The sequence below is a fragment of the Canis lupus genome, chromosome 7 (genome assembly GCF_011100685.1).
Source record: "Canis lupus familiaris isolate Mischka breed German Shepherd chromosome 7, alternate assembly UU_Cfam_GSD_1.0, whole genome shotgun sequence".
Lineage (NCBI taxonomy): Eukaryota > Metazoa > Chordata > Mammalia > Carnivora > Canidae > Canis > Canis lupus.
The window spans coordinates 26,441,409-26,463,207 of record NC_049228.1 but is presented as its reverse complement, the minus strand read 5'-3'; the positions used below and the strand labels follow the sequence as shown (position 1 = coordinate 26,463,207).

The window sequence follows — 21,799 nt, the reverse complement described above, 5'->3', positions numbered from 1 at the left end:
GTACACAGAACCCTTCATTAAAAAAATTTTTTTTACCTGTTTCATCAGTAAGATAAACAAGTTGGGCAAGTTGGTATCAGATCTTTGTGGCTTCTAGAAACCTGGGATGTATAACTCTCCCATCCTCCTAAAAGTAATTATATGTAATATGTAATTATATGTAAATTGAATTGTTGAGACAGATGTATTTTAAAGCCTCAATTATATTTAATAAGTAGAACTTGTGGTATAAGAGAAGCCTATTACATATCCGTTTTTATGCAAATACTACCCTGGTAGACAGATATCATTCCTCTAGATGTGTTCATCTTTATCTTTTTTGAGGGTTTTGTTTTCTTTTTTGTGTGTGCGGAGGAGTAGGTTCACCTAGCTAATTAGGTGGACTTCAGTCATACATACCCTTTCCAAAGATGAGAATTTGCAATTCATGTTTACAGATGCTTACTTTCCTTACTTACTGCCATTTTCATAAGCAAATACAAGTGTCCCTAAGCAAGTAGGGGGTGATGATTAACAAGAAAATTACCGGAGTATACTATCTTAGTTATTATAAAATAAACCTAAAACTGAGCTGACCCATGCTTAAGTCTAATTCCCAAATGTTTCAGAGTGTTTCTACAACCATTTCTTCACCCTTCTTAAGATTTTTTTCCCAGTACTTTCACTTTTTGCTTGTACTATATCTGGCAAGTGGTTTGAATTGCTAATAAAGCAAGCTCAAAATCACTTACTGTGCCTTAGAACAATGGTTTTCAAAACATGGTCCCAGGATCAGCAGCATCAGCAGCATCTGGGAACTTGCTAGAAATGTCTCACCCTATTAGAAACTCTGTGTGGTGCCCAGCAATCTGAGTTTTAACAAGTCCACCAGGGACTTATGATGCACGGTCCAATTTGAGAACCATTGCCTCAGAATGTGCTAATGTAACTGTCCAATAGAAAGAATCCTGGAAAGGGAGCCATGAAATCTTGGTGTAAACATAGAAAAGGAAGGAGACTGAGCTACACAGATCCAGTCTGGCTCACACATTTACCAGTCTCATAATTCCCACTCTGACAGAGAATAAGGGCAGGGGCAGAAAGACCAAGCCATTTCAACAACCGGTATTATGCTACCTGACAGCAAGAAACTAGAGAATCCCCACATGCTGATGCACCCCACAAGCAGTTTGCCTGTAGAATTTTCTATATATTCTCTCTCTCTTTCTCACTATATATATATATATATATTCATATTCTCAACCCTACAATGATTGGCCTCACATCATAAATACTCAGAACCTGCTAACCCAAAACAGAACAGCTGAAGTTTTAATCCTTCCATTCTTAGAAGAGAAGTGAAAGAGACAGTAAGACAAAATAATGCATTCTTCTCTCTTATCAGTAAAGCCAGGTTCTCCCTTTCAATGCCACCCACCTTGTGTGAGCATTGGATTTCCTTACAAAAATTGTCATTGTCCAAAAGACTGTAAAAGGTTCATCCCTGCAGCTACGAATGCTACAAGTATTACATCTCTCCCTTTGATTTGGAAGCAGAAACATGGCTCTTCTGTCCTAACCATAAACCGCCCACACACAACACAGTGTTTCAATAAACACTAAGTGATGCAAGATGCTCCATTTCAATGTAATGGGTTACTTAATGAAGCCCATCACTAAACAAAGCAACTGAGGAAAATTTGGTACAAAACAAATAACTTTGCCCAAAACAAACTGTCTTATGAGGTGAATGTCTTTGGAAACTCTTTGAATGGTTAGGAACTAGACCAATGAAATGAACTTTAACAGTAAACCTTAAATGTATTTCTGGTGTTGAAGTTGGCAAATACCATTGCTTATTAAGAAAATCACACAGAACAACTTAATGCTCCTCCTGAATTGCTTTCTAGTAGAGTTGTATTATTTTAGAAATGAAATGATGCTCATTTTTTTCCCAGAAGGGTGGGGAGGGGGATCTTTCAGGATTTTTAATTACCAAGTACATATATGAGTTACTTTGACCTGAAACTGAGCATATTTTATAGATGTCATAATTATTTTTGAGTGAACATGATAGAAATTTTGTCTTTAATTCTCTCATTCATTCACCACACAGGTGTGGGTGCCTATTTATTTTATTTTAGAGAGAGGGAGAGTGCATTAGAGTGAGGGGGACAGAGGGAGAGGGAGAAAATATTAAGCAGACTCCATGCCCAGAGTGGAGCCAACGTGGGGCTTGATCTCACCACTCTGAGATCATGACCGGGAGATCATGACCTGGACCGAAATTAAGAGTTGGTTGCTTAATCAACTGAGCCACCCAGACACCCCCACTAAGGGACACTTTTAAGAAGCTCATAATGGATAGATTCTCCCAATTTTATTTTTTTAAATATTTATTTATTGGAGAGAGAGAGAATACCTCACATGGAGCAGAGGGAGAGGCAGAGGGAGAGAAGTGGCTCCCCACTAAGTGGGGAGCTTGTTGCAGGGCTTGATCTGAGATCATGACCTGAAGAGAAATCAAGAGTTGGAGGTTTAACCACCCAGGGACCCCAGGGACCTTTCTCCTAATTTCTTTATTAAAAAAGGATGCCATGAGGAGCACCTGGGTGGCTCAGTTGGTCCAGACTCACAACATTGGGCTCCCTGCTTAGCCAGGAGTCTACTTAAGAATCTCTCTCTTCCTATACCCCTTCCCCCACTGGCATACTCCCAATTTCTCTCTCTCCCTCTCTCTCAAAAAAAAAAAAAAAAGGAGAGAGAGAGATATTAAGAGAGAGAAAGCATGTCATGAGCCCAAGATTATGCTAGGTTGGGGATATAGTGGTGAATAAGACAAACGAAAGTCCTGGCACAGAGCAGAAAGTTGCAATCCCCTAGTCTCCTGCCTTGCTTTCTTTCTGGACTTGCCCATTACCATCGTCCTTTTCTAGTTCCATCAGCATAGTCCAAAACTGGGGTGGAGGTTAATGAGGAGCAACTGTGCCATCATAGCATTTAAATCTCTCTCTTCTCTGTCCCCACCATTGAGCTCTGCCCTTCCATCTTCAGCACATAGTTTCTAGTTTCTTATAAATTCATTGTAACTATTGTCTTACATCTTCCAAGTTTTATATGTTGCAGTTAAAATCACATTTGCCCCTGCTTTGACCACATTGTATTTTCAAGCTCCCAAACTATATTCTTAGAGTCTGAATTACAAAACTTTTGTCATTTTTTTCCACTTAAAATGGGGTACAATAGTAAAAACCACTTGTATACTTGTCTATCCCACTCATCTTCCATTCTAAATAGATTCTGAGCTTTTAAAAATGATTGCAGCATAATGCAGTTCACATAGTAGATGCTCAATAAATTATGTATGCCACATAAAAACTAGAAGGTGTGTTATAGATCATCTAGTCTGAGTCTCTGGTGCCTGTGAGGGGGAAACTGAGTCTTGGAGAACCTCAGGTGGTTAGTGACTATACAAATTGGCAGTTGGAGGCATCCACATCTTTTGACTTCTGATCTAGAACTCTTTCTGTGTAAACTCAATAATAGCATCTCATAAACACCTCAAAAATATTCCTGGCCCCAATGGATCTACTCCCTTTGATCTGGCCTATGCTCTAACCTGGCCAAGCATCTCTGTTTAGGCACTTTTCAGCCATTCATTTGTCCATTATTAATAAATATTTCTTCACTGCCTTCTAATCTAATAATGTGATTACATTATACTAAATGCTGAATACACATAATAAATACAGAGTATATGGTCTTTGCTCTTAAGGAATCTACTGCAGGACATAGGCAATAATATAGTAAATACATAATCACAAACAGGGTCAAGTGCTATGAAATACACAAATATCATGAAGTGATTGGGGATGGGGTGGTTGGAAACTCTAGGATGGTCAGGAAGGGCTAAGGAATGACATTTAAGCCAAGAACCAAAGGATCAGAAGAGAACCCGGTTTGTATTCCTTTCTCTCTTGGCTACAGCCCTTAGTCCAGGCTATCATGTATGCATGAAACAGTTTCCAACCCACCATGCCACATTGTACCCTGCCCCTCAATGAATTTGTTTTAAGATCTACTTTAAAAAAAAAAATCCAACCCAATATTGAATCTTCTGGTAGAGTTTCCTTCCTTCAAATTCCAAACTCTGGCCAACCCCTCCTCTCCTTCCACCCCTCCATAACTGCTTAATTCTAAGAATACATTTCTATGGGTTATGTGACTATTTATCAAACTCGCTGAGGACAGGGGGCTTATTATTTAATGTTTATTCCAAACATTTATTAAAGAATTGAGCAAATACATTACAGGTAACATTTCCAAGGGTAAAAATCCTACATGTTGCTGTAGCTTTTTTTTCTTTTTTCTGCAACAGCAATGACTTCCCAACATATACCTGTATGTAATGTGAAGATGAGTGAGTATCACAAGCATTCATAAATTGCTTCTTACTTCTATGGATAACTTTATTTAGTTGTCAGTGCCTAGTTGTACAGTGGCTGAATGATAAGCACACACCACAAGAACAGGAAGATGAGTGAGACACAGCCCATTTCTCATCAGTGAAGATAAAACATAAAAACCTAATTAGGATTGATTGTGATGGTTGTAATAGACGTATGTTGAGATGCTTTCGAAGCAGCTTTATTAAGATAGGGAGAGGTAGGTTAGAGAAGACGTCGGGGAGGTGAGCCTCGAAGGATGGATAGCACTTCTAGCAGAAGAACAAAACAGCGCTGAGAACATAATTGCATAGAACATCATGCTAGAACATCGTGACTCAAGGTTCAAGATTCAGGACATAAGCCAAATAAATATGGCCATTTTAAATGAACATGAGCAGTATGCTAGTGGAAGGGCAGTGCTTTTGCATGGACACAAGTAAAAAGGAAATCAGGGGAAGATTTTTCCCAGCAGGGAATAGCCAAAACATGTCAGGTGGTCAGAGTAGCCAGTATCCTCTCTGCAAAAAGAGGACTTTTTTTTTTTTTTTTTTTACTCAAATCAACAACTAGTATTGATGGTTTAGTTTGGTTACTGTGCCTATCAGATATGTCTAGTCAGACTTTAAGAAATCTAGTGCCCACCTAATAAGGAGACTAGCATAAGGAGTTAAATTGAAATGCACCTTCCCAAGGAAACCTTTCCTCTAAAGCCTCTTGGACATTTTTCTGGTGCAGGAGCAAAAAGGAACTCTGTTAATATCTAGGAGTTTGTGCCTAAGGGGCCAGTATTTGTACCATTAATGAACAATATCTCTTTTGCATTTTTTCCTTGACTATCTAGATTTTATACCTTTGTGATTTTTTTCCACATTTCATAATTGTTTCCTTTAAGTTTTCTATCTTCACTTCTTCATACCTGAGAAGGGACATTTGATTTAATCATATTAGTGTTTCTAACACAGGAAAAATTCTGTGGCATGACTATACTTCCAAAAAGGATCTTTCTGAAACAACCAGTGGGACAGTTTTATCAAGAAGAAAGGTTTCAGTTTGCAGAATTTGTTGAATTTTGTCGGTTATAAAAATTACTCCCCAAAATACTACATATGAAAGCAAGTACACACACACACAGAGATCCTAATACATTTAGGAAATAAATGGATGTGTTCAGGAACTAAAGAGCATTACTACGTAATGTTGAGATTCTCACATACAGTAATATTCATTATCTGGAGTTTGTGTATTGGGCAACCTCAGCTCTCAGAAACATCATAACCAACCAGAAAGTGAGCAATACTCCTCCTGAGCCTATTTACACTTACTGTAGAGAATGCAAAAACCCTGATTCTCTGGTTTTCTGGTGCCCTTCAAATTAGAAATAAAATATAGAACAAATTGGATGAGGCTACTGCTAAAGGCAATGAAAAGTGATAACTAGCATTCTGACAGTAAAAAGAGAATATTACATAAAGGGAAATAAAAATTCAAAAATCATCATCCTCTGAGACCTGATATACCTTAAAAGTTCCTGGAGTAGGCATAATGTAACACAGTTTACTCTATGCAGTCATTCTCTGTCAGCTGAGAAATGCACAGGACATTTCAGATGGTTTTTAAATGATTTGGTGTTTGGGTTTTTTTGTTTTGTTTTGGGAGGAACAGCTTCTGTTTTGAGAAAGATTTGCATATGAAATTTTTTGTTTCAAAATTCTAGATGAATGAAAGGTGACAGTGTTCAAATCATTACAGATGGCAACCACCCCTGCTGGCCTGTCTGCATGGGCATGTGTATGATGGCTCTTTCTCAGTGTCTTTGGGACAACCTTCTGCTTAGATATTCTACTTGTTTCTTTACCTTTCTCTTTCTCTCTTTCTAGCCGGAGACCGCCCCCATCACCAACTCGTCCCACTATAATCCGTCCACTAGAATCCTCCCTGTTAGACTAAACGAAGTGTCTGGCATGGCAATTAATTACTAATGAATTATGCGAAAGCAACATATTTGATCAGTAAATCATGAGTAGTCGCATGTGTGGACATCAGTAGGCAAGTAACCAGTTTTACTAATGCATTCATTACTCATCTTCGTTGCTCATGGTGTATCAAACCTTTGGAGTTTGACTCTTGAAAACTGCTGACCCTTCAAGGCTTTCTATGTTGTACTGACCAAGGGTAGGTTTGTATAGCAGCCCTATATTTTGGAGACCATTTGCCTACCCAGGTTAACCACCAGGTAGCCCATTAAGTATAATTCTTAAGAGCTATGAGATGGTGGGCTTAGACCTAAGCCATACATATATTTATTTTCCCACATTCTGTTTTGGCTTACAGAAATTATGTTGTCCATTATTAATATTTCCTTCTACTCTATACTTAGCTATTTAGATCTCCTTTCCTTCCTCTTCATTTCATAGGACTGCTAGGAAGTGATTTTTTTAAAAAAATTAGGATTCCTTAAGAATACAACTTTTCCAGAAGCACAAGATAGCTTGCAAAGGAAAAGTTAACGCATTGCTTGCTCTAGAGAGCTTCTCTTCATACCAATGTGTTTTGCTTCATGCTAGAAGCATATTCAACAGCAAATCAAAGCTTAATTTTCGGTAGTCTATCAGTAGATTTGGCTAGTTAGTTTCAGAGTTCAAGGAAGAAGCAAAATATCACATCTCTAGAAGTGTCTGGAAACATATAATTTATTTATTCACATATATATTCATCTCCTTATGGGTTACAGTGACTGACATGGAAGATATTTAATTTTTCAAACTGAGCTAATTTTAGGCATAGCTAACTACACATTGACACAAACTCCAGTTTATTTATTTATTTGGTTGGAGCAAAACGTTTTCTCTTTCCATGCTAATTTGTAATTCCCTCATGCAAGAATTTATCTGCCTTTAAGACTAGTTTAACATAACTTTCCATCCATTCTAGGCTTTCTTAATATATCTTGAGCCTTACTCTGGGATAACTGTTTTCAAAAGGAGCCCCAGAATGAAAATAAAAGTCGTTTAGTAAGAGATGCCATGGTTTAAGAGCAGAGCTCACACTTTTACAGTTGTAGGATTTCAGAGTCTCTATACAGGTCATTCCAAATAATGGTATTAAGACATCGAGATCTAAAGCAACTTGGCAAATGCTAGCATTTCAAAAATTTACAAAATCCTTTTAGCCTGGGGGTTAATAGTTCAGTCTTAAGGCTGAGTTTTAGACTACCTAGGACCAAATGATTAGCATGTAGGAAACAGCCAGAAGCCAACTGGAATTCCGTCTGCTAACTGTTCCCAGACAGCAGAGCAAGTCCTCACTGAATAGTGGCGTCCCATGACACTATTTCATATTCTACAGAAGTAAATCAGGTTTCACCAACTGAAATGTCTCCCTTTGAAAGCAGCAAACATGATTTGTATGTTAACTTCACTTTAATTTCCTGTGTACTTTATACCCAAAGCAGACACCCATAAAGTATGAAGTAAAAACTTTCAACCATTATTAAAAAGAGAACTTGCCAACTTGAATGACATTGTTTTGAAGTTATTCTAAAGGGTTACAGCTAGCCCACTTATAATAGGCAAAAATCAGAGAATACAAGATTTACAAAAAGAACATTTCAACTTTTAAGTTATAAGTTATTGTATAAAGAACAGCACCCTAAATCTTCTCATATCTTTTTTTTCCCTCATTTGAAAAAAATCTTAACTCTTTGTGAATGGAACAGATATGCAAGAGACATAATGTGTGTTTAAAATAGTGCTGCAGCTAAGTGGGAATGTGTTATGTAAATGTCCATAGTAAAATAAATTATCTACAGAGATCTTATCATAAAATTCTCTCCTTTTAGGATTCCCTTTGCTTCTTCCTTTGAATTCTCTAAAATAGGCAGCTAACATTATATACTTCGGGGTTTGGCTTTGTGCTAAATGTGGTTTTGCATTTTGCTGTATTTCAAAAATTTCCTTCTGTTAAAGGAAAATATTGTGGATAACCACTGGTGTGTTCTTAGATCAGCACAAACCATGTCGAAGAAAATTGGAGATGTTTTTCCAACTTTCCACTGATCTTATGTAGTCATAAACAATGGCATTTGTCATATTTGGCTTTTGCTCTCAGATTATAATCCTACAGTTTCACTGTCCCAATTGTCTCTGTTTGTAGGCACATTTTTGTCCTCTCACTTCTCAGCTATTTCTAGCCTCCCCTGGAATTCCAGAAGTCATGCTGGAGAACACTTTGTTTGCTGCAGTACTATGTCATATGATTAGTATTAATGCCATTTCCCAAAGGGTTTGCATCCTGCTAAAAGGAAATGTAAAGGTGAATGAAGTCGGAAGCTCTAAGATGTGTTTAAAGTGCATTGTCCATACCAGGCCTTAAGGTGGGAATGTAGCTTAATGAGCTTTCTAAGAGTTTCCCATACCACCTCTTATCTTTTGTGTGGCTTCCTCCTGATTGCTCTGATGTGGTCTACACAATAGATGTCTAGCAAAATAAAATAAAACATACAATATTTTTAGGATTTGGAAGAATTAACTGTATATGTTTGTTTTATAGGTACATCACTTCTTGTCACATGCTAAATATTGCATGCTTATTGACTAATTGGAATAACCGTTTACTCAAGTGTGAACAGATTATTGAAATAGTATTGATTTAGAACAGATATATTGCATTTCCAGAAGTCATCCACCAAGATTACTCTTCTGAATGTTGCTTATAGCTGTCTTTTGTAGCACAGAAGAGCAGTAGGGTTTATTAGTAAATTGCCTACTTTTTCAGATTCAAACTCATTCTGTTCCAAAACATAATGAAACCAGTTCCTGTGATATAACTGTAAGCCTTCTAAACTTAGAATTTAAAAATAGTCATAATAGATTAATTTTATGACTTTTTAGTATAGACTGTAGCCATAATTCTCAAATATGAAATGGGACCTAATACCAGTATGTGATAAACGTTGATGTTTTCTGTGTACAAACTTCTTTTCTATGCATGTGTCTATGTATACAGTATATACATGGTGAATTCATTTCTGTAAGTACTGTGTTTTGTGCCCCTTTGGGTAGGTAGGTTTAAAAGCACTTGTTAAAATGCCACAAGCATGAGTGTGAATGTATGTGCACTGTGTATATATGGTATGTATGGGTGTAAATATTTATGTATACATGTGCTGTATGTGTGGGTATGAAAATATTTTTTAAACTGTTAATACAAGAGCTCACTTTGGAGGGTCTGCTGTAATATATGATAACAGTGGTTCATGTAACAATGATAACATACATGAGGCATACAAAATTTTTCCAGGACAGACACAAAGCTCAGAATTACCATGACAGCACAGTAGAGTAACATCCACAGACATTTGTACCTAAGTCCACAACACTGCTATCTAAGAAGAAATTACCTTTGCCAAATATAGTGTAAGATCGGGAAGCATACTTTTAAGCTATCTGATTGGAATTATAAATTATTCTTGGATTGCTGAGCTGAATCTTGAAAAGCTTAAATTGGTCCACATAGTTATTCTTCATAGTAAATGTCAAAAAAATAAAGTGGAGGGATCAAGCAATATAATAAGAAGAACAGACTTTTTGGAGTAAATTTATCAAAAAATGTAGGGAAGAAGTTACTTAATACCTCAGAGGTAGGTCATCCATCTCCTCTTTCAGGTAAATATTTCTCATTTGGCAAACCAGATAAGTATTTGAAAGAGAAGTATTTGAGAATAAAGCCTAAATAGTAGGTCTCTGAACTGTGGAACCCACTCAAGGGAGATAAGATATGAGACTCAAACTGAGAGTTTTATATCCATTTCACCAAGAGGAGCTGTGAGCTCAGAGTTTAATGTGAATAAAGCTAGATGAGTGTAGAGAAACAATATTAGTTCATTAGATCACTCACTCCTTTCTTAAAAGTTCAGATGTGTCTTCTAGATAATCTTAAGTCATCCTGTCTAGTTGGTATGCTTTAAATTGTGTGGTGCTCTGTATTGTGAAACTTTAAGAATATTTTGAAGCATATGTAGTATATGCATTGCTACTTGTATATATGTGTAAGAATGTGTATATGTGTGAGAGCAAGAGAGAAAACTCAAGGAAGAGTCTCCTGTTTGTCTTAAGACCTGTTCATACTGGTATATACTGGTGAGACTTCTCACCACTCTGGTCTGGGGTTTCACACATGGCTCAGCTCAAGGCATTCATTTCTTAATTTTTACCCTTTGAATTCCTTAAACTCTGCTCATTGTGTAATATTTTTTTAAGTATTATAAAAATTACTCTGTCAACCTCTTGCATTGTCTGTTGCCAGTTTGATAAAAAACGATTCCTCTCAACCAGAAATTTCACCAATACTTGATTTATGATTAATTTCATATGTACAGCCTTTGTTTGCCCATCTATGTTTCTTTTTTCTCCCTTTTCTGAATCAAATTCCTCTTTTGCTTTTTTACGAAGAAGCAGTGTGTAGAAGCAAAATCTTACCTTCTCTGTTGATTCTTTAATTAATTTGAGCCAGAATACTTTCCACTGTCTTCTTGGCACTTTCGAGATTTCTTACTGCTGATATATGGATGGACTCTGTGAATGGAATTTTTGAAGCAAGTTTCTCAAGCCTGTATCATTCTTGAAGGTTACATGTACCTATTGTGAAAATGTGAAGCTGTATTTCTGAACTTGAAATAAATGATAACACATGAAGGACTCCCCCTTCCTTGTTCTTGTATAATATATTTGGCTCATATCTATGCATATTGGTAAGACCTGAGATGTCTGAATACTTATAACCCTTTTGATCAAATTGGTCCAGAATTACTGAAATGGGGAATAATAACATTTGGCATTACTGTCATTTAATTGGGGGAGGACAATTTTTTTTTTTTTGGAGGACAATATTTTTTAAAGGGAGCAAATCAGACAAATCAAAGGCAGGAGAGTGGGAGACATTTTATTTCTGATTCAAATTCATTGCTGAACTAGGTTAAAAGGGGCACACGCCTTAGACAGTTGCAGGGGGTGCAATGTGACACTTGACAAGAGGCACCATCTTATTTTGCCATTAAAGAGGAAGTGTTCGTGAAAAACCCTGGGAAGCAGAAAGAGGAAGAACACTCTGCCCAAATGTTAGGTCCACAGAAGGCATTTCTTACAGAAACTAATTGAGCTCTTGACTCAATAGTTGGCCTCCATTATTTATTCATTGGGCATCCAGGGGAGAAGCGACCCTTTTAGTTTCCCTAATATTAAGAAAATGGAAGAGTGCTAAACAGTAGCTACACACATCCTTGTCCGCAGGTTCCAGAGCACAGAGTAAGACTCTTTATTACAGAGTTTCGATAATAGGTTCCTTATCAATGTACATAGTCCCAGGTTGAACCACCCATCCAAAATAGGAAGACAAGAAGAGAAAAGATGAATATTGGTTTACTTTCCCTCTGTGTTCAGGATATGTTTATTGGGAAAAGATGAATTGCAAAGATTGCTGTATTAATTCATGCTTTCCTGTTATAATTTCTTTTTCATATCTGTACATCTTCCATGAGTAGAGCCATTAATGCCTTCAAAGGAAGCTTTTTACTAGAAAAGATAGGATGAGAATCATGCTGTACACTTGTGTGGGGTGTGTGAGTGTGTACATGTGTATGTTTTACTGTGTGATTCTTTATTCAGTAGTTCTAATGGAAATTACCAAAACCAAAGGACCTCATTTGGCAAACTACTTATTTGCTAACTATTTGGCAAATTACTATTCGTATTTTTGAAATAGTTTTGGCATCGAAGTAAATATCTTTTCAGTTGTCAAGATTCTTGTTTTTCTGCTGGAATCTTTGAATTTCATATTGAGAAATCTATCTGGTGTTTGGTTAGACAGATCTCATACCCTACTTCCTAGTACTTCAACACACATCTAGGCATTGCCACTTTGAAGACCATTTGTTGATATTTTTTCACACTGTGGCAGCCTAATAATTAGAATACATGCAAGAGATGCTGGCTAAAAGAGAGATGCAGTCTTAGAGTTTCCCAAAGTTCATTCCATGAGATTTTAGTAGGTTTTGCATGTACATATACCAAGGGTTTCATAATTAAGCATACTTGGGAAATGATGATTAAAAATTAAATGTTTCTTTACTGGAAGACTTTACAGAAGTTTTAATATCAGATTGCTTTGTGAATCTCTAAAAGAAGATCAGTGTCTACATGTTTCTCAGACTTATTTGACCATCAGTGCTTTGTTCATAAAACATTCTGCAGGTCTAGTGTTGTGAGGAAACAATGCTTTGGTGGCTTTAGATAAGAGAGAAAAGGCATTGAGCAGGATTAGTCCATTACAAGACTGTCACTATCACAAAGTCAGGTGATAAAATCAAATATAAGAGCAACTAAAGCTCCCAGGACAATCTTCTTGACCCCCATGCTTTGTCACAGCAATGTACCAGACCCAAGGAGGAAGATCACATAAGAACAGAGGCATGAAAGCAGACATACATGCAATGAGTCTTAGTAAGCCTTGTGGAGGACTCAGATAATTTTCCATACTACCTTTTCTCTCTCACTCCTGAAAAAAAAAAGAGCTCCTTTAAAGGAATTACATTCCTCCATTATATTCTTGTAAATGAATGGATCCAGGTTGATTTAAAATTTAAAGATTGGGGATCCCTGGGTGGTTCAGCGGTTTAGCACCTGCCTTTGGCCCAGGGCGCGATCCTGGAGTCCTGGGATCAAGTCCCACGTCGGGCTCCCGGCATGGAGCCTGCTTCTCCCTCTTCCTGTGTCTCTGCCTCTCTGTCTCTCTCTCTCTCTCTCTCATGAATAAATAAATAAATCTTTAAAAAGAATAAAATAAAATAAAAATGGGAACATCCCATCTAAAAAAATAAAAAATAAAATAAAATAAAATTTAAAGATTATCAAAGGAAAACTTACCCAAGCCTTCAGGCTCACCTACTGATCTGAGATACTAAGTTATCTAAATGATGGGCAAAGAAAGTAAGCAGAGAATGTTTTGTGAAGTTGTAACAGAAAAGAAAAAAAGTCATAAGACCTCCCCAGGGACCTTGCCAGGGGAATTTCACCATTAGAACAGATTGCAGCATTGAGGTAGATCCAAGAGAATATGGGTAATCCATCATTCTTACTGATAATTGAGTCTTTTATATTTGAATAATGCCCATGTTCCATACACAGTTTTTCCTGCCTCCTTACCTTCCTGTTCTAGCCAAACAATTCTTTGAAGCTATTTTTCAAAATACTCAAGAAGGTGTAACATGAAACTATAACCTTGATTAGGTAGATTTGCCTGTATGGTAAAGAGTAGCAGGCCAAACTTTAAAATTTGTTAACTACTCAGAATTTCAACTCAGTGTTCCAATTCAGTAAGAGTATGATGTACATTTATAGGCCTTCATGTAAAAAGCCCAAATATTTTCAGCATTTGCCTTGGGCACTTCAGCATTGTGTAAGTAACATAGAAGGTTCTGGAAGAGAAATCGTGAAAATTCAAACCACCAAGACCCATCATAGAACTAACTCTGAACCACTGCATGTGTCATCATCGACATGCTTTTTTGGCAATGAGAGGAAAGTTGGTGCAGGAAAGTGAAGAGGAAAAGAAAGGAGCCGCCTGAGGGAATAAATGTCATTCTGATGTTTGAAGCAAACATTCTAGCTGTCAGGTGAAATATATTCCAAGACATAGAGTTTCTGATCCTGTTTCTGGATTAGAACACCAAAGAGCTCAAACAGGAAAGTGCTTTGGCATATGCTAACAGAATGTCTCTTCAGCAGTGTGGACTTAATGGCTCACCTCCCCACCCTGCTGAGGTAATTAAAGTGTTCTAAAGCCCCTTCAGAACTCAAAAATAGTTTCTGTTTGCTGGGCAGGTGATAAATCTCATTGAGCCTGACAGGAATTTAATTACACTTTCTTCATGAAAACACCAGGGATCCCCATTACCTGGATCTCTAAAGCTAAAGGCTTGCAGAACCCCCCCGCAGTTGAAAGGTTACCAAAAGCAAGTTCTTCATCATTTAAATGGATGAGAGGCCTCCTTAGCATAGCCAGCTTAAATTGGACTGAAGAAAAATTGGTCTCGGACTTCAGGGAAGGTAAGATTTTTTCACCACTGCTCAGAAATAGTGCAGTTTGGCTCCATTAAACATCTCCTAGAAGATGAAAAAGCAGTTTGTTTTTGTTTTTGTTTTTTGTAGACTTCATTGCTCCACTCACTTGAAGTGTTACAAGAGTAAGATGGCAGTGAGTATGTTGTCAGACACCTGGATGAATAGCCAAAAAAGAAGTCCCGCGGGGAGCAGGGTACTGAGCTAACCTCACAGTTCTGTGGCCTGCTGTAGTGTGGAATTCATTACCAATTTGGTTAGAGAGAGGAAATGAAAGTACAGATTTCTGCTGGAAACCAATGGGAAAGTTTCACTTGGCCTGCTGTTTTCCCACTTACAGACAGAGCCGTTTGTTGCAGTGTAGAGTTTACTCCTTAGCAGCGAATCATCCAGAGAGGCTGATGTCCAAATGAAGCACAGCTCTCTCTAGACCCTTATTTCACAACGATAGGCCTGACAAGATGCCAGCCAAGCTAGGGAAATGGAAAAAGGTCTGGCAAACTCAGTCTCCTTCACCCTGCACCCAGTTCTGAATAAATCAGAGCTTTAATTGTACGCAACTCTGAGACAGAAGCCCAGGGTCCCATGGACCAGGACTAGCTTTGTGGTTTCCCTGGGCTTGGAAAGGCTATTGTATCAGAATATTCACTCGGAGCAGATTCTCATTTACAAATCCTTTTCCCCGAGATCAACCCCTGACATTTTCTGCATTATGATTACATTGCTCATCTGATCTCATAACACCTTCTAATTTCCTCACCTTAAAAAAAAAAATCTTACCTGTCAATTTCTATATCAACTTCTTCTCCCTTTGGAGATTTTACATTTACTGAACTCTTTGGAGGTAACAATGTCACAAACTCAGGGCTCAGAAGCAAATACTCAAAGTGATAAAGGCATTTGGCTCTAGTACTATTTCCAGGTCTCCTGAATATGATTGCATGGATTTATCATCCCAGGGTACAAAAGAAGATTCTGGAGTGGGCTCAAATGGCTCACACCTAGCACACTGCTGATAGCCAGGAAAAGTCCTGGGAACTGCTAACTTTGCCATGTGGTTCTCTCATTTCTCCTGCATGTCTGCATGTTTTTTGTCTAATTTGAATTTGACTTTCGTGGGATCATTTTGCATGCTTTTATTTGGATTTGTTTTCTACTTTAAACATTGTTTTCTTCCTCTGCATCTGTGTTTTTCTTTTTGTTATTTTGTTTTGTTTGTTTTCACTAGGCGACCCCCTCCTGCAGTTCCAGGACGACCATCCTAACATCCATGATTCATCTCCTTTTGTTTCCAACAACATGTCTATCCATGGTATTTAAAAGCCTATCGTTTGCACTACATGTCATATGTACATAAAAACTTTTATTTTTGATCTATGTCTATAATAAAAACAAAGTTTATTCTATATAAAAATGAAGTGTGTTCTGTTTCTTTTTCTAAAGAAGAGACAAATTAAATGGTTTTCAGCTAAAACCAGATATGGTGAAAAATATGTAATTTGATCTTGTAGGAGCTTAATTTGAAAAACATTTAAGTTCTTAAAGCATTGTGATTTAAGATGCTATTTGGTGGTCATTGGAGCTACCCAGGCTGCAGCACTTAAGATGAACGTAATTCAGATGGTTCATGACCACTGGGTACATATACTTGTGCCTATGGGGTTTGTCCTTGGATGTTACCTAGACAGAAAGAATGATGAAAAGCTAACTGCCTTCCGGAATAAGAGTTTGTTGTTTAGAAGGGAATTGAGACCCAATGAAGAAGTCACCTGGAAGTAAAGGCTGTGACTACATTACAGAATGTTCACATTTTAAAAGTTAGGAGAGAAATAAAGCACATTATTATTTTTTTGCACATTCATTATTTTAAAAAAAGATGCTATTTGGTGGAGAATAATAATCCATCTTCAACTGAAATGTCTGTCCAATAGAAATATGAAAAAAAAGTATGAAAAAATAGAAACAAGTGTTGGGGAGGATGTGGAGAAAAAGGAACCCTCATGCACTGTTGGTAGGAATGCAAGCTGGTACAGCCGCTGTGGAAACCAGTATGGAGGGTCCTCAAAAAGTTAAAAATAGAATTACTGTATGATTCAGTAATTCCATTACTGAGTATCTACCCAAAGAATACAAAAACACTAACTTGAAAAGATATATGCATCCTATGTTTATTGAAGTGCCATTTACAGTAGCCAAATTATGGTAGCAATACAAGTGTCCACTGATGGATGAATGGATAAAGAAGATGCAATACACACAGACACACACAATAGAGTTTTATTCAGCCACAAGAAAAAATGAAATCTTGCCATTTGCAACAACATAGATGGATCTAGAAGATATAATGCCAAGTGAAATATGTCTGTCAGAGGAAAACAGATACCATATGATTTGACTCATGTAGAATTTGAGAAACACAACAAATGGACAAAGAAAAAACAAACCAAGAAACCAACTGTTAACTACAGAGAACACACTGATGGTCACCAGAGGCAAGGTGGGGGAGGGGGATAGGTGAAAATAGGGGATGGCAATGAAGGAGTGCACTTCTGATGAGCACTGAGTAAGGTATAGAATTGTTGAATCACTGTATTGTACATCTGAAACTAATACTGTATGCTGATTATACTGGATTTTTTTTAAAGTGAGAAAAGCAGCACAAATTCTGGATATCTAGAAAAGACACAGAAGACCAAATAATTTCAACCAGCCTCCAGGGATCCCATTAATAATTGTTATCGCACCAAAACATTTATTCCTGTTTTTATTATTTTTCTAAACACTCTTTGTGTTACCACCTTGAGAAGAAACGTTCTTTAATGTGTTAATAAAGCACTGGAAGAATGGAATCTATGTGACTTTGGAGGACCAGAGAACATTTTCTTTTTTTTTTTTTTTTTTATTTATTTGTGATAGTCACAGAATAGAGAGAGAGAGAATGAGGCAGAGACACAGGCAGAGGGAGAAGCAGGCTCCATGCACCGGGAGCCCGACGTGGGATTCGATCCCGGGTCTCCAGGATCGCGCCCTGGGCCAAAGGCAGGCGCCAAACCGCTGCGCCACCCAGGGATCCCAACATTTTCTACTATAATACTCAAATGGTATCTCCAATACTGAATTTACCTTAAAAAAAAATCCAAACATTTATTCAAATAAAATGTCTATTATTAAGGTAGTATATCTGCCAAATTTGCAATCTCAGATTTTAAAAAAAGATTTGAGATTCAGAATTCTCTCCTCTTCAAAAGTTTACATGATCTTAATTACAATTTTAAAGTATCTCCTATTGGGTGAGATCACTTCTATGTATGGCTCAGTTGACCTTATTAAGATAGAAAGCTACAGGAAAGTAAAAAATTGTTCATGAGAATCGGTGTCTCATGAACCTCCTGTCTGACCTAGGCAAGACCTGGTAAAGATAGGCAAAGCAGAAGATGTGGGCAGCACCCTCCAATTAAAAAAATGGAGATCCTTCACTCACAACACTCTCCCTTTGGACCATAAAAATCTTTTGAAAGGACTACAGTCTCCACTCAAAAATAACAAACTACTTTATTTCTCTGGCATTTCCAATGGCATATGACATCCATTTTTACTTGTCTCCTAGGTCCAGTGACTGTTAGAAGCACTGGTCACTAAGAAAATTCAAAGGCACCAGATCAGGAGATCAACTGGGGCTCAGGTATTCCTGGGGGCGATGGGGTTGATGCAAAATAAGGCACAGCATGCAGTACTCTCTCTTCCCTCCAGCTCCAGCCCAGCCACTTGAGTTTTTGAATAATATTCTTATTGCATAGCATTCTCATCTGATAGCATCCCTCTCCCAACAGAGACAGTGTTCCTGGATTATTTCATACACCTCCCTAAACAAAAGAAGGGGTTGTCAACCAGGTTTTCACCAGTTCATCTTTTTTAGGTGTTTGGGACTTTCCCACCTTGTCTGAAACATGATCTTATTTTCATATACAGTGTTACACAGTTTAGGTGTTTAAAGCTTAAACTGACCTGATGAACAATGAGGAAGGAAAGCCCAAATCGCATAAGAATGACATGATTCCCTGGCAATTTTGCAGGGTCTCAACAAAAGTCCAGGTCCTTCCTCACATTGACAAGGCAAGTTAAAAAAAGGGGTGAATCGGGGTGGGGGCTAGGGGGAGAAGCAGCCCAGAGCAACATGAAACATGCCATGGTTGGTTCCTATTTATTTACTATCCTTCATGTTTCTGTTTCATAATATACCTTTCCCCAACCATCCCTGCCCCCATCTCCACCCTTAATACTTGATAGGGTTGAAAAAATGCTGCATTCTTCAGAGTTGATCATAACTCAGGATCATCACAAGGAACCATTATACCTATAACAAACATACTATTTTTTAAATGTTCTCATGCCATTATTTACGCATCAAACATTTCTTGAAATCATAATAATTATTATGTGCTAACTATGTAATATATGTGTTATATATATTATACATATAACTACATAATAACTATTATGTGGACTGGGAGCACCCAAAGAAGGAACAAGATAAAAGTAGCTTACAAAATAGCAATAAGGGGCTATGATGGGAGAAAATTTGAGTCCTTCTCCCAGGGAGAACTGTTACTGATTTCTGCACTGAAGAAGCCACTTAAATTCTAGAACTCAGATTACCCACCTGACTCAATGCATGCTAACATTCCAGAACATGGTGATTTTGACCTCTGACAATAGAACTCATTTCAGCCAATCAGAAACCAAATATTTCATTTCTAATGGAGTAGTATGATACAAGATTCTAAGTCATATAAGTGCTGGTTGAGGAAAAGACAGTGTAGCTTTGAAGCTGAAGTAGTCTGTGAACTTTGCTTTGGCTTCTAACAGAAAGGCTCTATAATCAGAAAGTACTCTGCAGCACTCTGCCCCTGGAAACAGGGGAGTTCCTCAGCCTCCAACTACAAAAATCCAGGACGTCTGAGAGATGGAAAGAAGAGAACTAAAGGTAGGAAAAAAGTATACCAAACTTCCAATCCTTCCCTTAGGGAGCTTCACTGGTAAATAAACAGGGATCACATACATACACACAGATGGGAATTTCAACAATTTCCACAAATGTCCTAGAAGCTCAAAGCCAAACCTGTGTTCTTCCTTCACACACATAGACACTGTCAGTGGACTTGGAGCAGGATATACTCGATCCTCAGGATCCCACAGTTTGAAAATAGTTACAGCATCTGTTTCATAGCTCAGCATTAAGTATGATTTTTTAAGAACCCTCCAATGATACTAGAATCTTTAATCCAGCTCTATGAGATTCTCAAGTAAACCTTTGCAACCACAAATCCATCTTAAAAGCATGAACTACACCCACAGGAAGATAAGACTCCTGAAAAAGAAAACAATTTCTATATCCCTTTATAATACTACAGAGTCTTATCTGCATACATCAGATGGAGCTTGTGACACTACACTACTCTGTGTCCCCCACTGACAGGACATACCAGCGGCCTCCATGACCACGTACACACCCATTGGTTTTTTTTTACTATAATTTCCCATTAAATTGGATTAGACGGCAGGCTGTGGGATGAGCCAAGATGAATCTGCTATTCCCGTATTGCTTTTAATCAAATCAAATGTCACAGTATTTTATATCAGGTCCCGATTTTCAGCCCCAGTTCACATCTTTAGAGAACCTTATAAACAGGGGTGAGAAGTAGGCACAGGGGAAACCAAGCCTTAGCCACCTCCTCAGGTCAGGGAGACTGAAGGATCCTCAAGTCAGCAATGGAGAAGTCACTGAAGTGGGTTCTACCTCTCAAAACAGCTGCTAGTGAAGTATGTTTCTGAAGCCTCATCTAACACTGGAAAGACTAGGGTTTGCGGCTCCACTGGGCTGGATCTTTTTCTCCCACTTCTCATCTCCAAGGGAGCATCTTAGAAAGCAGCAGAGAGCAAGTAGGAGCCAAGGAAACAGCTCCTTCTGCCTGCTGCCTTTTTTAAAGACAAAAATACAGCTTGCATACACAAAAGCTGCCCGGGGCCTGAAGATCTGTTTATTTTGCAATTTAAAAAGAGTGGGAGGCCCACAGCGTTCTCACTGAGCAGAGTCCAAGTGTTACTTGGGCTCTGCACAAGGCCACTGGGCCATCCCTGAGTGGGGAGCAGAGAGCCAGCAGCTTGGGAAGGCTGAAGCAGCAACCAACCCAGCTCTTTCCCAGGGCCGGAGGGACCATTGTTTCCCTCGACCTCTGCGTTGGCAAAATCAATTTGATCCACTGTCCCAGCAACATGTGCTCAGGGGACTGGAGAGCTAGTCTGTGTAGGGCACAAGACCTCAGGCTGATCCTGGTGTCATTTGAATCCGGGTGCCAATTGGTGCCAGATGGTGGCAGAAAAAGTCCTTTGCCTCTCTAAGCCCCTTCCTCTGGCTCGTTAGCACCTGCATTACCTGATGGGGGCAAAGAGGCACCAACACCCCGGTGTGGCCAGGCCCCTGGCGTGGCCGGGCTCCTGGTGTGGAGCAAATACTGGGCAGCTGGAAAGCAGATGCTTCCTAACTACCTCATCTCCGGGGGACACCCCCCCACCACCACCATTCATCACAGTTCCGTCTCTGGGAAGAAAATGGTGTTTTGGTTTGGTTGGTGATTGCTATTGTTTCTCAAGGTAAACAGACCAACGTTATCACACCTGTGTAGCTGAAAAAGAAGAAAATAGCCCAAAGCGTTAGTGTGGTGGAAGCCAGCTCGCCCCAGCAGGTGTTCAGTTGTTTTGGCTCAGCCTCTCCCCTGCAGCTAAGCTGTCCAGAGCCCTCCCCACGGTCGGAGGAGTGTGCCTCCCCGGGATGGACCATCCACGGGACCGCCAGCAAATGCTGGCTCTCGTCTAAGCTCTGATCACTTTACCCAGAATCAAACTTTCTAGAACCCTACAAAGGGTGCTGCCCCACTGATGGAAGATTGCACAGTTGTCAGGAAGTTTGTTATTATACCAGAGAGTCAGTACATTCATCTCGTTAGCAGGCAGTAGTAACCTATTCGTGATGGCTTCAGGAAGCCTGTACCCTAAGACCACACCTCCTTTAGAGTTGAGGAGGCCTTCCCTCCCCACCCACCGATGTTTGCATTTTCCCTGCCAACTGCCTTGTCTGCCTTCCAAGGCCCCTTAGACTGCTAGGTCACCCTCCTCCCTGGCACTCTGCTCTCCACACAGTTTGGTCCGCGCCTATCCTGTGCTCCTTTCCCACCCTCCCCTGCTTCTAAAACCCTACACTGT

The 21,799-nt window shown here is 38.7% G+C and overlaps 3 protein-coding genes and 1 long non-coding RNA gene across 13 annotated transcripts in view; 3 read left to right on the top strand and 1 right to left on the bottom strand.

Annotated features, from left to right (window-relative positions):
- The window catches only part of DNM3 (dynamin 3), a 547,820-nt gene extending 531,906 nt beyond the window's left edge, over nt 1-15,914 (top strand). For 3 of the 5 annotated variants that reach the window (XM_038542513.1, XM_038542510.1, XM_038542509.1), the window contains one exon: nt 6,305-6,374. In XM_038542513.1, coding sequence (XP_038398441.1) covers nt 6,305-6,374 — 70 coding nt within the window. Of the gene's footprint in view, nt 1-6,304; nt 11,124-15,767 lie in introns of those variants that run through there. The other 2 variants (XM_038542511.1, XM_038542508.1) reach the window with 2 other exon arrangements.
- The window catches only part of LOC119872526, a 36,833-nt gene that overhangs the window by 10,631 nt on the left and 4,403 nt on the right, over nt 1-21,799 (bottom strand). Inside the window, exons 1-3 of one of the 4 annotated variants that reach the window (XR_005362078.1) lie at nt 19,085-19,172; nt 10,904-10,999; nt 37-127 (exon numbers count right to left, since the gene is read on the bottom strand). This is a non-coding gene — a long non-coding RNA (uncharacterized LOC119872526). Of the gene's footprint in view, nt 1-36; nt 128-10,903; nt 11,063-19,084; nt 19,173-21,799 lie in introns of those variants that run through there. The other 3 variants (XR_005362080.1, XR_005362079.1, XR_005362077.1) reach the window with 3 other exon arrangements.
- Nucleotides 16,116-16,364, top strand: LOC119872525 (NADH dehydrogenase [ubiquinone] 1 beta subcomplex subunit 1-like). Its single transcript, XM_038542529.1, has one exon. It carries the CDS (start codon nt 16,145-16,147, stop codon nt 16,316-16,318), a length of 174 nt encoding a protein of 57 aa, XP_038398457.1. The 5' UTR covers nt 16,116-16,144; the 3' UTR covers nt 16,319-16,364.
- C7H1orf105 (chromosome 7 C1orf105 homolog) overlaps nt 19,146-21,799 on the top strand; it is a 36,443-nt gene continuing 33,789 nt past the window's right edge. Inside the window, exon 1 of one of the 3 annotated variants that reach the window (XM_038542528.1) lies at nt 19,146-19,523. Coding sequence is in view for 2 of the 3 variants with exons in the window: in XM_038542520.1 (XP_038398448.1) it covers nt 19,503-19,523 (21 nt within the window). In the remaining variant the exon portion in view is untranslated. The remainder of the gene's footprint in view (nt 19,524-21,799) is intronic. The other 2 variants (XM_038542520.1, XM_038542522.1) reach the window with 2 other exon arrangements.